Source organism: Sabethes cyaneus, chromosome 3 (genome assembly GCF_943734655.1).
Source record: "Sabethes cyaneus chromosome 3, idSabCyanKW18_F2, whole genome shotgun sequence".
In the NCBI taxonomy this organism is placed as follows: Eukaryota; Metazoa; Arthropoda; class Insecta; order Diptera; family Culicidae; genus Sabethes; species Sabethes cyaneus.
This window is the reverse complement of record NC_071355.1, coordinates 234,867,246-234,883,762: the sequence shown is the minus strand read 5'-3', so window position 1 is coordinate 234,883,762 and position 16,517 is coordinate 234,867,246. Positions and strand designations below refer to the sequence as shown.

Sequence of the window (16,517 nt, the reverse complement as noted above, 5' to 3'; positions counted from 1 at the left end):
TAATGGCAGGCGAATTTCACTGGTCAGATTAATGATGTGGGTACATCAATATCATCCGCTGGATAGGCAAGCTCGGAAGGAGGTTAGATGGAGTGTTTCGCACTGCACCGCAAAATCAGTGTGGAAGTATAATTCATTGTAACTACCATAAATGAACTTTTTTTAAATTTCAATAGTGAATAATTTATAGTATTATTATTCCGAATACTAAATATCTTTTGAAGTACAGTATATGATTAACGATTCGCATTAAATTCGAGAAAAGTGTCCGTAATGAATATACAGTTAAAATCTTGACTTCGAAATATGAATTCGAATATAATGCACAATCAATAAGAAAAGATACTTAAAGGGGCATAATACCTTTCACAACATGATTTTTGTCTCATTTAAATTCTTCTTAAATTTTAATATCTCTATAAGGTAATGAAGTCTTTGCAATTCAACTATTCTAATTTAATATATTATTTCCATACTTATTCAGCAAAATATATATCAAAATTTTTAAATTGTTTTCTATTTTAACTTTTTATAGCTTTGCATGCATTCACAACAATTTAGAAACCAAATTTTTAAAAATTGTAATCTGTAAAATATGGGTTTGAGTTTAAAGAAAACTTATTGAGGTTAGAAATATAACAATTATTCATGTCTTTTTGAGTACGAGAAGTGCATTATAAATTCCAAGTAAACATTTTTTCATCCTGTGCAGGATGTTGATTGTTACGATGAAGAACAAACGGTGCTATTGATTGAGTCAAATAAAAATAAATGGCTGGGTTTTCGCTCTTCTGAAGGACTGGTTGGGGCATATTCATTTACCCAGGGAAGTCATACAAACAAGCGATGCAGCTTTTGTGGAATAGAACTCATTGTTTATCTTAGGGTAGAGAGCGTCCTCGCAAAAAGTGGCTGAATATAAGAGGAAAACCATAATCCACAATCAATTTCTTTGCTTACAAATTAAGTATCTTGTTGTTAAATGGATGTTGAAAATAGAACATGTTATAACTATAGTACTGACGTAGAACCATTATTATGATCAAGCATCAGCCACTTTTGCCTCAGTCGTGGACAAGAATTGCATGTTTTTCACTACCATCTTTCAGGAGATTTGTCACTAGCCCAGGTTTGGTTTGGTTCATCTCTTTCAAACTAGTTGTCAAAGATTTTTGCACAGACTATAAGTAAGTTACTTAATGCCCGTCTTGTACACTAAGAAAGGCACCTTCATGCAATATCAAGCTCAATGCTACTGATTTTAGTTTTTTGAGAAAATATTTTTTCGACTAAATAGTCAAGATGAATCGATATCGGTAACTAGCTTCAATGACGGCTTGACTTTGTCCGAATGTACTATTTGGTTCCGCGGAACTGCGGCATGTTCAGCTTCACAACGTCCGCAAATCTGACAACTCACTGCTCCGAGCCGTTCGTAAAACGCAACCTGTGACCCGCCGCCGAGTGTGACGTCAATAGTTCGCGATTGACGTGTATACTTGCTTGCTGCGTTCGATTCGTTCGAATATCGTGAAGACGCACTTCCAACTCAACGGGTGAAGATAATTGCATAATTGACCAAATCTGAACCAAAGCCAAGCCGACGACGCCTGAGAGAGCTAGAGCCATATCTCAATGGAGCTCGGGTATGAGTTGCCCGCTTTGTTGGTTGGCTAATTGATTGTGTTATATTTTAAGTTGGAACGGAGTGGTCGAAGTTATATTGCACTTATCCATTCATTTTTATAAAATGATTTAAGAAACAAAATATTTATAATAGAAACTTAGCAGAGGACACCTCCACTAGAGGGTACAGATGCAATACTGAACTGATGTTAGGTGTGCCCAAGATAAGGTCATATACCGCACATAAAGCTGCTGCATATAACTCTGCGTGAAGCTGGGAGATGTGATGTTTCGCACTTGTAATTGCACTGCTCTTGTGTTTCGAGTACATACCTTACTTGGCCTGATTCTATAGAATCATGACAAGCATTTTGCTTAAAGAATTTGCTCATCTCATATTTCCTCCATTCATTATTATTCAAGTTTTTTAATTCAATGACTTGTAAAGTTTTCCGTAACTTGTTCGTTACGTTACGTAATACTTAGTAGTATTAAAAAATTTATGTTGAATGTAAAATCGTATTTGCATTTGTTTGGTGTTGTATTATCAATAACAATGCTCAGTTGCGCCATGTAGTAGGTACACAATACACCTAGATTAAACTTCGGAAATAACATTCTAAAATTCGCATTTTGCGCATAGAGCTGGAGCTGTAGCTGTATTACGAACCAGTCTCCATTGTACTTGGTCCTGGGCTACTCGTCGCCAATCCGTTGGATGTTTCGACATTTGCAAGTTGGCTTCAACCTGGTCGAGCCATCTGGCTTGTTGGGTCTCTTTAAAGGGTGTCCACGATAAAATTGCAAGTTGCAACCCACAAGCTTAATTCGCCAAATTCGAGTTTTTATCCGACTGCCATTAAATTTTTAGGCTTTTAAATGAAACAATTAAGTTTAGTTTTATCATTTTTATTTTACTTTATAATGCGTCCATATCCGAAGTTTCGTACTTTGGCCTTAACCACACCCATGAGGTTTTGCACGACCTTGTAATCGACATTTTTTAGCAACTTTATTCATTTCTTTAATTGTTTTGACTACTTCGAAATGTTCCAGAATATTCTGCTTCATAATAGTCCATCGATAGTTCTCGGTTGGCCGCAGATCCGGTGTATTTGGGGTGTTAAGATCTTTTGGCACGAAATCGACTTGAATAATGGCCTTTGGATAATGGCATGAGGCCAAATTCTGCCAGAAGCTCTTAGGACACTTGTGAGGAGAGGTACAAGTTACCTTCGAAGACACTCTATTAAATACGTCTGTCCATTCATGGTATCTGTGATCACAAAAGGTGTACTTCGCTTTCCGCATGAACAAATTGCTTGCTAAATCAAGAATTTCTTGGCAAAGTTCGACATCTTCTGTTTTTGGAGGTTCTCTGGAACAACAAGCATATCCTTGGCAGGAAAATACTGGTTCCCCGAAATCTGGTTTAAGTTTATTTTCACATAGGTCTCGTCGCCCATAACGCATCAGTGTGGTTTCAGTTGCTAATCGTATAACTTCCAGACACGGCTTTTTGCGACCGTATTTACCTTTTCGACATGGTTTGGAGTCTTTTGAACCTTGAGTGTACGTAATCCAGCACGAGTTGGCTCAGTTTTTGGCCACATCTCAGTCAGAGGAGTTTGGCTTCCGATCAAAGTCCCCAACTACGCGTTTGTGATCCTCAATACTATTCGGACGATTTTTTTCTTCGTATCTTGGCTGACGATCGACAGTTAGACGCACTGCCGTGCCCAGGCTGTGCCAAATTGGGACACATGCCCCGGTTTCTATAACAAATTCAATGTATAATAAAATAATTTCTACATATGCAACCGTGAAATCTGGAGTTATCAATTCAATAGCCCGGTATTGAACAATAAGCGATTAGAAAATTAATTACGTTAAAATAGATTCTGTTTCAAGTCCAATTTTAACTTTAATTTTGAGTCCTATTCAAGTTAATTTTGAAGTAACTACGATTTAGAGTTTAATTTCAAGTCAACTTCCATGTCCAGTGACAAGTTCAACTGCAGGTCCAATTTCAATTTCCCATTTTAAAGCCAATTTCTAGTCTAATTCAAGTCCAATATCAAACCCAATTTCATGTTCTATTGAGCTCTATTATTTTCCTTCGGTTAAGTCCGAACGAGCGATAGCGAGTAAGGAGAGGATCACCCCTGCGAAATGGTACTTTTCACGAAAAAGTTTTCCGTGAAATGGTACATTCCGCGTAAGGTTTTTCGCGAAATGGCATTCGGCGAAATGTTGTACAATCACGGTGAAAATTGCTATCCGCTTTCTGGTTAAGCAATGAGAGGAGTTGTTTTCTACTTTACTGTGAGGAAAAATTGCAAATTTGTATATTAGACTACCCTTCCCAGGTAACCAATAAGCATTAACATAAGCAGCAAATCAGCATATCTGGCATTTTATACTGCACGTTACTGTATATTAGCTTTTTGACTCCATAGGTGGTGTAAAATGGCATCCAAAGTTCTATTCAAATTCTTCGCAGTTTAATTTGTGGTAATACGAAGTTTGTCGGGTCAGCTAGTTTCTAATAAAATTTTAAGTTCAATTTCAAAGTCTAATTTAAGTCTGATTTTATGTCCAATTTAATGTCCCATTTTAAGATCAATTGCGAGTCTAATTTAGTTCTTATTTAATCTCAGAATTCAGGTTCAATTTCAAGTGCAACTTAATGTCCGAGTTTAAGGCCAAATACAATTCTAATTCCAGCTGCAATTTGAAATTCAATTGAGATCTGATTTCAATACCCCATTTTGAAGGCCCATTTTTAATTTCTAGTTAATTCAAATTTCATACTAGCACTAATTGAGGTGCAATTTCATATCCAATGGCAAACCTAATTTCAAATCAAATTTCAAGCTCAATTTCAAAGTTTAATTTAAGTATGATGCTCTGTACAATAATTAATTTTAAGTCTAATTCCGAGCCTAATTTAATTCCAAATTCAACTCCGATTTGAAGTCCAATACCAAGACTAATTTTAAGTACAATTTGAAGTTCAATTGTGGTCCAATTTCAAACCCAATTTAATGCCCCCCTTTAAAACCAACCAAGTCGAATTTAACTCTAATTTCAGCTCCGATTTAAAGTCTAATTTGAAGTGCAGTGTTTTATTTGATGTCCAGTCTAATTTCAAGTCAAATTCTGTTTTGATTTCAAGTCTGCCTTAAAGTCCAATTTGAGCTCAACATCTAGTCTAATTTAATTCCAATTTATGTTCGACTCAAAGTCCAACTGCAACTTCCAATACAGGTCCAGTTCGAAGTCCAATTTTTAGTGCAATTTTGATACAATTTTAAACAAAACATCAAGCCCGAATTCAAATCCAGGTGCAAAAGTAATGTCTGATCTAAAGATCAATTTTGAGTTGTTAACGTAATCGACCGAATCGACCTAATCGAATTTTTGCGATACATACATTATTTTCGTAAAAAGATTTGCTATCATACGATTGCTTGGTAATTTGCTGTCCAAAACTTGTTATTGAACGATCGGTGCACCACTTTCTGTTTAGGCCTAGGCACTCCCAGTAGTGAGACGTTCTGCGAACCGTTTTTTGACACGAGAAACCGCACAATTTGGCACTCCCAACTTTTTACCAATGGCACGGTGTGATAAATTCTGTTTTTCGATGTACTCGTGCAGAATTGTTTCGCGAACGAGCTATTCTTCCGCCGCTATTTTTCTGATTTTTACGCACCTGATGAAAAAGCTCACAGAGTGTAAATAATGCACGTTAAGCTTTCTCTACTCAAAATTTCAATTAATTTTACCCAATGGTTCAAAAGTTAGAGCAATTTGAATGGGCTGCAATTTTATCGCGGACACCCATTATTCCTGGTGGGGTTTGGGAAGAGCACAGTTTTCGCTGCACAGTTGTCCGGCATCCTTGCGACGGGGCCGGCCCCTTGTAGCCTCCCAACATGCACCAGGTATACGATGAAAATCTCCCTAAGTAGTGCCTGTAGCTCATGGTTCATACACCTGCCCCACTCTTCGCTTTCCGTTTATGCTCCACCAAAAATATTCCGTAATACTTTTCGTTCAAACACCACAAGCGCGTATACTTCCGTAAGCAAAGTTACGGCCTCCAGTCTGTAAAGGATTACTGGTCTGATTAGTATGTTGTCAGCTTTGTGTGGCGGAAAATGCTTCTTGATCGAAACGTCTCACAGTGCGTTGAACGTATGGGACTGCGGGACAAAAATCAAAACTGCTAGTTTTAGACATTTTATCAAGCTAGTGTAACGAAAAAAGCAGTTTGTGATAATCGAAGGTAGTATTTGCTTAAATGTCTCAAAATATTTACATAATGGCAAAAATGTCCCAAACGCCAAATTTTTACGCAAGCATTGCAACAGTTTTTCATCATTATATGGGTTGCCGTCGGCTATATAAATACCAAAGTTGTTTGTGAAAGCAACATTTGTACTAAAAATACTTCGGTAAATTCAGCAATGTCATCTAGTGTTAGATTAAACAGCACTCGAAGATCAACCTTGGCTGCAATTTCGGTAATCGAAAAGTTTTCCTTCAGTGCATGACAGTTAGGAAAGCTATGTTTATGGAAGACGTTTAAACATTTCTAAGCAAAATATACTTTCGCACTCTATATCTGTGAACAAAGCTGGTGTTTAAGTAATACTTAAGCATCTTTTACTATTCTCAGCCGTAACGGAAAAGTAACTAATAATTTTCCGTGACAAAATTTGAGACAAAGTCTGCAGCTCGACGTTCTGTTTTTGTTGGGCAATTTTTGGAAACCTTTTAATTAGATCCACAAAACGAATTTCCAGCAGGAAAACCGTTATCATTGATTATTTATAATTTTTATCAACTTGAAAAACGGGAAAAAAACGGCAGCCGGGATTAAGTTTATTAATTTTTTAAAAGAAATATTTACTCGCTATATGAAATAAAATCACTTTGAGTGTAATTTTGAACAGTAATAGCACAAATATTCATAAACAGTGGTTTCTTCTAACAGGGATAACATAATATAGTAGAATCAACGGAAATCTGACAGTTTATCTGTGTTTGACGTTGATCTACAAATATTGAAATATCTTGCAGAGTTGCAGGTAGTTGCAGCTAAAACCTGTTCGATCTTGTAGAGGACACTTTCAACAATTATTCTGTGTATATTTTAGCTTGGAAGTCGGTGGAACATTTTTTAAATCAGTAATCAAAGTTGGAGTTCTGTTTTTTGAAGGACAATATCTATGTCATTTCTATGGGGCGATTTTTTAGGAGTGAGGTCAAAATGAATTCCTTCTGTAACCAAAATTTATTCTACTAACCTTTATTGTTATTCTCCATTTTAAAGATTTTGATTACACAAACTATGTAACTTTTACGAGCGTGATGAATAACCTTCAAAAATGAAAGCAAAATTTGTAAGTAAAATCCACTCTGCAAGTTGACAGTTTGAATGCTTGTAGTAGTAGTTGTGGCGCTTTCCCAAGCAAACTAATACTTGTTTATATAGCAGAAGGCATCTATAAACAATACTAAATACTTGGTATACGCGATTAAACAAAAGTGAAAAACGATTTTTGTCTATGGCTCAACGCACTGTGCGTCTTGCCGAGGGAAAAGGGTTTAATTTTTTTACTCGTGTTATTGTTGACGATCACGCTTAACTGTTGACATAAAATGACTCCACGGTGGTTCTCAGCATCTTATATTGTGATTTGCAAGAAATCTTTTCATTCTCGGAAAGTTCATAGCAAGCTGTCAAAATAATTCTGTATTGAGCGAAGCTGACGAATTTTCGTTAATTGAATATCGATATTTTTCACATATCGATACGTATACTCAGCTGAGAGCATAATCAGCAAAAATGCTCGCATCACGTGACGATCTGCATTTTACATTTGTTTTATAACACTCCGTTTGACTTGTTTTATAACGTGTTAACATTTACAAAGCTGTTATATGCATGCCGCAATTAACTATTTCGAAAAAAAACTATCGAGATTTCGTCCACGAATATCGGTACCAGTTATATCGATACATTATCGCCCAATGCTGACCTCGCCAAATATTGAAGGATGTGCTTTTGTCCAGAGCTGCCATACAAATAGATTAATTTCTATTGTTTAGATATTTGCAACCCCATTCCGTACTTCTTAAATTTTGTTACTATATTTACACATATTTTTATACTTATGATATTCAATGAATTTATATAATACATATTTTTGAATGTAAGATGCTAAAAGACATTTTTTTATGTAGTTTTAGTTGCTAAAGCATCAGTAACAATTGCACATATAAACCAAAAAATATTTGGCCACCTTTCCTTGTTCTCGTTGCGGTGATTGACGATGCGGGTTACCGCCGCAACAGGATGAAAATTTATGTTAATAACCGCAATACTGCATCTTCTATCCCAAATTCATGCGGAAGATCGGGTAACTAACTTTTAAGGAAACTTGGTAGGGTGATGGGATCCGTTACGAGTGTTAGAAGCGGCTCGAAACGGTGCCTGTACTACGTGTCAGGGGAGACCGATCATCGTCCTCATGCGAACGTGAGACTCTAAACAGTGATGTGGTCGAGCGAAAACATCCACTAAGGTTTTGCAATAAGGACGAAATAGGGACTGTGCTAGATAGATCAGCAGTTGTGGCTTGAGCCGCACATTCCTCACAACTGTGTGAAGGTTTGTACCTCAATAATCATATTACTGGCAGCTAGAATTGGTACTAGATAGGACATGCAGATATGAAAAAACGTTCTATTATTTTCCAGAGTTGAGGCACAACCAACAACCTAGAAACTGGCTCTGTAGTGCTGGACAGCGTTACCAGATTTTGCCGAAGAAAAATCCGTAGATTTACCATCTTTGTCTTTGTCACTGAAATCAAAATTTAATTTAACGGGTGACAACTAAAATTTTGGAGTTTTTTCGAGGCCTATATTCGACAACAAACGAGCTCAGGGAGAAATGAGAGTGTGTATGTGTTAGCTCTTTCTCTCCTCTTTCTCGTTTCTTCAACAACAGGCCCTCTGGTTTGGCTATCAATTAAGATGCAGCAGACGAATGTTTGAAGAAAATTTTGATCCCATTTCAACAAAAACATCATTCAGATGGACAACACGTGTTTTGGCCGGATAGAGCATCATCCCATTACGCTAAAACAACACAATTGTTCCGGAATACCCATTCGATCCCATTTTTACCCAAAAACCACGACCCATAAAATTTGTCTCAGTGCGCCCAATCGAAGATTTCTTCGGGATTTTGAGTTCCTTGGTGTACAAAAATAACTGGAAAGCCACGAATTGCAAACTGTTGATTGGTAGAATCAAGAGACGCATTCGCAAAGTTGACATGACGGCCGTACAACGCTCCTGTTTCGACGTCAAACGAAAGATTTCAAATGTACACTAATTCTTTTTCAACAATGGATAATGTATCTTTATTTCGATAAATCAGATCTTCTTCATGTATATTTGTCTTTTTTGACAGCTTGAGAAAAAAATTCCAAAATTTTGGTTGTCACCCGTTAGATAGTTTAACCGTACCGTAGCCGTAGATAGTTTAACCGTTACTCACCGTGCTTCACAGGAGGGTTAGTTAGCATCAATCGTTTGCTAGTTTTACTAAAATGTGTAAATTAATTTCGATATGTACTGTTTTCTAATATACAAAAGTATCTTTCTACATGGACTTGTCCTTTCGAAGTTTTTTTCGTCGTTATTTTGTTGTCCTCTCTTCGTTTTTATTTCGCCATTTTTTTTTGTATTTTAGTCCCTTTTTTGCTATTTTTGTTGTCTTGTTTGTCAAGTCAGCAAAAATGTTGTCTGCCATTTTGTCGATCATCTTACTGTCGAATATCCGTCAACCTTTCGTCGTCTGCTGTTGTATATGTTGTCGCTTTTTTAACGCATTTTAAACGTCTTTTTGCTGCGCTTTTTTGTTTTTTCGTTTTGCTTTAACGTCTTTTCGTCGACGTTTTATCATATTTTCCAATTATTTTTGTTGTCCTTTCGATAAATTTTGATCGTGTTTTAGCCATCTTTTCATCTAAAGTTTGTTTTGAGCGTCTTAGTAGAATATAAAAGTTTATAGAAAGAAAAGTTGAACTAGTTTAACAATAAAATTCCACTATTAATGGTGAAAATAGTTTCGAATTTCCTTTCATCCCTCATTTTTTCGCAACATCAAAATTATTCGTTTTTTGTTGTGTTTCCATGGATAACGACATCAAAAATTCCATTTCTTTATATTTTTCGAAAATCTGCGAGTTTTTACATAAAATATTAAAAATTCAGAGACCTATATTTGTTTGTTTTTGAGTTACAGTTTTTGAAAGAAGCATCTTCATGTATTCAACTCATTTAAAGAAGGGTGTTGAAATTTATTATCGTCGATTAAAAATATAAAAATTCATTGAACATTTTTTGTTGCGTAAATGTCAATGTTTTGCTTTGAATAAATATCATTTTGTAACAAAACCAAGAAGATACATGATATTATGAACATTTTCTTTAAACTTGATTTCCTGTTGTGTAGCACTGATTAGATATCTTTTGCCTTGCCAAAACTAAAAGGATTAATGTGATTTTTTTCTACTTAAGATTTTTGACTAACAGTAAATCAATGTCGTTCATTATTAATGCACCAAAACCAGCTGACGGGTAAGAAATTTTAGAACCAGCGGGATTGAAGATTGACAAGGCAAAATATGATACGACAAAAAAGAAACTAAATAAGATTCCGCAAACATGTCAATCATCTGTTTCCAGTTCTTCGCGGAGGATAAACGATTGGTTCATTTGCGAGGCACACCCTCCTTCTTTTCTGCCGTACTTGTTTTGCCGAATTACGTCGGTAGAAAGATAGAGCAGAAAAACGGTTCATTGACCGAAGGTTGATGATAGAAAGAAGCCCGGAATAATTTTTACGTATATAAAGCTGAGGGAAAGCTGGTGAGAGCATAGTTCGATTCCGGACCTCAACCCCAGCAAGGTAGATCTGGAATACCGGGAAAGAATCCTCCAGCGTACTAATAATCATAAATTTTAGTTTACTCTTTCGTACAGCCAAAACTCCCGACGATCGTCATCATGAAGTTCTTCATCATTGCCCTGGCTCTGGTTGTTCTGGTCGCCGCCGAGGATGACAAGTACACGACCAAGTACGACAGTGTCGATGTGGATGAGATTCTGAACTCGGACCGTCTCTTCACCAACTACTTCAAGTGCCTGATGGATGAGGGCAGCTGCACCCCGGACGTTAACGAACTGAAACGCTCTCTGCCCGATGCTCTGGAAAATGACTGCGCCAAGTGTAGCGCTAAGCAAAAGGAGCAGAGCACCAAAGTGATTAAGAATCTGACCGAGAAGCGCCCGGAACAGTGGAAGCTCCTGAAGGCCAAGTACGATCCCAACAACAAGTACGTCGAGAAGTACGCCGAGGATGCTGACAAGGACGGAATCAAGCTGTAAGGATGTTCGCCGGCTGATGGATGTATTTTGTGACACACACGTTTTGCTGGACAAAGCGATTATCGATCATTTTCCCTCGAAATCCTGTAATGATTTTTGACCGCTTTTAGTGACAGTAAAATAAAGGAATTTCCCCCAATCGCAAATATGGGCTTTGATCTGAATGTGAAAATTGATGACAATTTCTTTGAATATTTTATGATCATGCAAAATAATTCATAAAAAGCTTTAGCAAGTAAAACTGCAACTCACTGTTTTAGCCAACTAATTTAGCGCATTTTTTTTGTCACACAGAATCAATTTTTTTCACAATGCTTATAGTGAAGTGCTTTTAACCGAAATTATAGCTGATTTAAATTGAAAACCTTTCTGTGTGAATTGAGTGGTACATTTATGGATTTCGCCTTGCCGCGCTACCTCATTCCCTACAGGCGCTGTGTTGTGATGCAAATGATGGACCAAATATTGGCGTTCGGTTGTGGGGTTTTCCTTTCAGGTCAATTATTCAATTGCATCGAATGTGGAAGTTCATCTCTACGTCACTCCCGTCATGTGCTGATTGCATGATGATCGATTTCTGGCAAGGTAACAAGGAACTATTACAAGTTAGTGTAAAAAGCAGTCTACCTTCAAAAATTACTCGTTGAAAAACCCAAAGGATCATGTGAGATTTACCTATATAAAGTAGCGAAACAGCTACAGGAATCAGAGTTTGATTCTGGACATCAATCTTATCACGGTGCGCAGAGTTTTATATCCTTTTGCCATTCATCATGAAATTGGTTATCGTTGCACTGGCCCTGGTAGTTCTGGTTGTTGCTCAGGATGATAAGTACACTACCAAGTACGACACCATCGACGTGGACGAAATTCTGAAGTCGGACCGTCTTTTCAACAATTACTTCAAGTGCCTGATGGATGAGGGCAACTGCACTCCCGAGGGTAACGAATTGAAGCGAGTGCTACCGGAAGCTCTGGAGAACAACTGTGCCAAGTGTAGTGATAAGCAGAAGGAAACTACCACGAAGGTTATCAAGAACCTAACCGAGAATCGTGCTGAACAATGGAAGGCCCTGAAGGCAAAATACGACCCGGACAATAAGTTTATCGCCAAGTACTCCGATGAAGCCGGCAAGGGTGGAATTAAGTTGTAAAATGTGCATCAGTTACGCGTTGGAAAACAATCATACAATATAGAAATGAGCCCGTTCAGTTTAGCAATTTGAAAATGTTAGTACTACAATTGAAAGAAATTCCTTAATGTACGGTTAATGGAAGGTGTGAGTAGAAGAAACTGGAGATCGTTGATTGTTATGATATTTAGCATTGCTTATGGAATTAATGACTGACCGTTTTATTGATGGGAATAGTGATCAAAAAATTGGACTTGTGCTCTAGTTTTGATTTTATTATTTTTTTGTTTGCATTTTTAGTTTTGATAATGCAACTAAATTTGTTGGAAAATGGATTTGAAAACAAAAATTGAAATCAATATCGGTTCAGTGGTTCAAAGGGTGAAAACGAGCCAAACCTATTATTTAGTACTTCGAAAGTCGAAATAAAGAAAAAGACAATAAAGACAGGCAAGTCAATGAAAAAGATATACAAACAAAAGAAAAGACAGAAAAGACAAAGGAAAAGGTAGATATGCCAAAATAAGACAGACACGACAAGGAAAAAGACAAGCAAGACAGACAAAACAGACAAGATAGACAAGACCAGCGCTTAGAAATCACATATTCAATTTATGCAATACGCCTGAATTGATGCAATATACTGTTCATTCTTTACTGTTTCTAGTACACTTGGATTTCGAATTTGGCATGGTTCGATTTTGGCATGCCTCGATTTTGGCAACAAAAGTATTCGTTTTTGGCAACACAAGATATTTCACTTCCAAAAATATGCTTAAATATTAATTAGTTTCTGCATACATGCTTAAGATGACGAAAAAATGATGCCTTCATGAAAAACGGTTATGTGGTTTCGAACAATAATATTTTTATTGCTGTAGGACTACGTCTTACCGCAGGGTTTCAATAACTTATTTGCACCGAACAGATAGCTCTTGGCGGACTTTTTAAACATAAAATGGTTGCAATCGTTGATTAATGATATTTAGTCAATTTCTAAAGCATTTACATTAAATTTTTGCATATCGAAAATCGGTCTCGATTTTGGCACGGTTTCGATTTTGGCAACACAGGCGACACGCATTTGTTTGCCAAATTCGAAATCCTACTGTACAGATGAAATGAACTCAGCATTGGCAACCTGAAATAAACGATTCGAGCGATTCACTCATGTTCATGTTCGTGTTGTTTGCTACATTCATTTATTCTCGACAATAATGAATAGATCAAATGTGAATCATTTATTAATTTTGGGCTGCCGACAACGGCAAACTAAATTACAATAAACGCAAACATTCAGTTAGGTAAATTTTGAGGTCTAAAATATCAGTTAAGAGCAAGAAAACTGGTGAGCCAGCACTGACAGGTTAGTCGAGCAATCATACAGCACTGCAATTTATGCATGAATTGTTTTGAATGGTAGAAAACTGAGAAAGATAAATACTGTCAGCAGTTCAGACAGGCTGTGCTGACAGATAAAAGAATACTATCAGGGGTAAAACCGTATGCGCTAAGTGCGTTCATGTAGGGTTGTCAATTTTTTCGAGCACTGGGCAAGACAGACAAGGCAGACAAGCGCCGAACAAGCTCACGACCAAGTACAAGAGTGATCCCAAGATTCCAATCACGTATCTGAAAAGATGCGGGTCGATCAGTCATCGCATGGCCAATGATATGTTAAGCCTAAAGGCCCAGACACAATGCATACGGATTTTACTACGTTGCGGAAATTTGACAGAAAACCCATGTAAAAACTGTCAAATTGCCGCAACGTAGTAAAATCCGTATGCATTGTGTTTGAGGCTTAAGTTTACATCCAAAACTAAATCCAAGTTCAAATTGAAGTTCAAACCACAGCCCGCCCAAGAGCACAGACAAACAGACGTAACTCTTGGAAGAAAAATCAATAAAAATTATCATCCCGCACATTTTGCCTGAATATTAGCACCATCTATGATCGGCATTCCCAAATATTAACTTGCAACTGGAGTATCCCTCGAGTAAGTCGCTAGTGAACAAATGAGCACAAGTTTGACGAGATTGGCGCCTTTCCGGCACAGTCAGGTATACATTGAACAAAATTGGCACGAATAAGGTGCATAGAGTGTTTTAAGCGACTTATCCTAAGGCATTCCCCTTCTTTCGTTAAAATGCGCCACTTTGACGAATGTGGAGACATTCCTAACCTTGAAAATGACTGTTACAGCGATGAATGGTAGAGTGAGTGTTAAGTCTGTTTATCTGTGCTAAGAGCAAGCACGAGCACATCTGACCTACGGCAATTTGCTTTACACTGTTTTTCATTTTCAACAGAAATGCCGGGAGAACAACATGCCCACTCATCACATTTTTATTTATTTTTTTCTTTCTTTTTTCTAACGACGTTTAGCAGTCGGTTTAGCTTTCCTTGTTGGGGAAAAATAAATGCTTAATGCGAAAAATGTAAATTCAGGCAAACTGAAAATTCTTGATATTATGCCAAAAATATACGTCTATATACGGCTTAGTGGTGTAATTGGTTAAACAACACGCTCAACTAGAGATTGGGAGCTGTGAGTTCGACTCTCACCCTCGCTAAGTCTATATTTTTGGCCTAATATCAAGAATTTTCAGTTTGCCTGAATCTACATTTTTCGCATTAAGCATTTATTCTTCCTCAACATTTTTATTTATTTCAAAACAGCATACGATACAGTCCATCGCTACAAGCTAAGGAAGATAATGCACGAACACAGTTTTCCGGATAGACTGACGTGACTGATCTATATTATAGAGCTATATTAGATCAAGTGATGTGTTTCGTGCGCATCTCGGGGACACTCTTTAGTCCTTTCAAGACGCGACGAGGGTTGAGATAAGGCTCATCCTGCATGCTGTTCAACATCGCTCTAAAGGAGTGAGCAGACGAGCAGGCATCGAAAAGAGAGGCATAATTTTCACTAATTCCTAGGCTTTGCAGATGTCTTTTATATCATAACCCGGAACTTTGCAATGGCGGATTCAATCCACGCCAGACTGGAAGCTTAGTCTAGGAAGATTGGGCTAAATATAAATGCGTGGGTGACCAAAAGCATGTAACGAGAAGTCTGCAAGGAAACAAACGCGTGCCTCCCACGCGTGTAGATGTGTTCGTGTATTTGGGATCCCTGGTGACCACGGACGCATTCAAACGGGAAATTGGGCCTACATTGCTTTTCCCAAAACGCACCGATCAACAAGCATACCCCGCCATACGAAGCTGATAATGTACAAAACCCTTATTAGATAAGTAGTTCTTTATGGACTTGAAGTCGTGACATTACTCGCGGAGCATATAACCTCCCTGTCCCTATAACGCCCTTTCCAGCGAAGGTGAGAGTCGAACTCACAGCTCCCAATGAATGATAGAATCAGGCAAGCGTCATAACAAAACCTTGATATAAGACCACAGAGTATAGACGGCTTAGTGGTGTAATTGGTTAAACAACACGCTCAACTAGAGATTGGGAGCTGTGAGTTCGACTCTCACCTTCGCTAAGTCTATATTTTTGGCCTAATATCAAGAATTTCTTCATTTCTCGCATTAAGCATTTATTCTTCCCCAACAGAAAATTAATAAGCAACTTTCATTATTTAAAATTACTTACTTGCTAGCGGCAAAATGTTATAAGAAGTCCAAGTTATCAGAACGATAATTTATTTAGTGGAATTTTTTTTAACAAGCGCGATTTTTTGTAACACGCTGAAATATTACTTTGCTTTGCTAAGTATAGCTTAGCAACTTGTGGGAGTTTATAAATAAAAAGTTCTTTCACAGATGAGATATAAATAGGTGCCCATCTTGCCCCAGGTCCCCGCAATCGTTTTTTTTTTATTTTTTTTTCAATGTGGTTTTAACCAGTTCACCACGCTCCCCGTAATCATTTTCCTATCGAGTAAATTATTATTTACTATTCAATCTAGGAAAAATGTTCAATGTGAGTTGTCTGTGGGCTTTAACTAAATCGACTTTTTTAAGATAAAACTAGTCTATTCCAAGAATTGAAACTTTATTTAATCTAAGCTATGACTGAGATAGCAATAATTTTTTAACATTAATCACTCCCAAAATCATTGAGATGAGTCAAGATCTTATGATGATGATGATGATGATAGTTTGCAGTTTGCAGTACGCCAGACCACTAGCAAATAGATTGAGTGTTGCTGACGAGCAATGATTTCGATAAACGATTATTCATTTGCTATTGGCCCCCTGCACGGTGTTTCGCACCATGCTGCATCGCAACGGATAATTAGTTCCCG

The 16,517-nt window shown here is 37.3% G+C and overlaps 3 protein-coding genes across 3 annotated transcripts in view; 2 read left to right on the top strand and 1 right to left on the bottom strand.

Moving 5' to 3' along the window:
* LOC128743547 (RING finger protein 121) overlaps positions 1–16,517 on the bottom strand; it is a 396,237-nt gene that overhangs the window by 235,502 nt on the left and 144,218 nt on the right. The window lies entirely within an intron of this gene.
* Positions 10,723–11,103, top strand: LOC128743557 (ejaculatory bulb-specific protein 3-like). Its single transcript, XM_053840157.1, has one exon. It carries the CDS (start codon positions 10,723–10,725, stop codon positions 11,101–11,103), a length of 381 nt encoding a protein of 126 aa, XP_053696132.1.
* Positions 11,877–12,257, top strand: LOC128743556 (ejaculatory bulb-specific protein 3-like). The gene has a single exon (XM_053840156.1). The coding sequence runs from the start codon at positions 11,877–11,879 to the stop codon at positions 12,255–12,257; it is 381 nt and encodes a 126-aa protein (XP_053696131.1).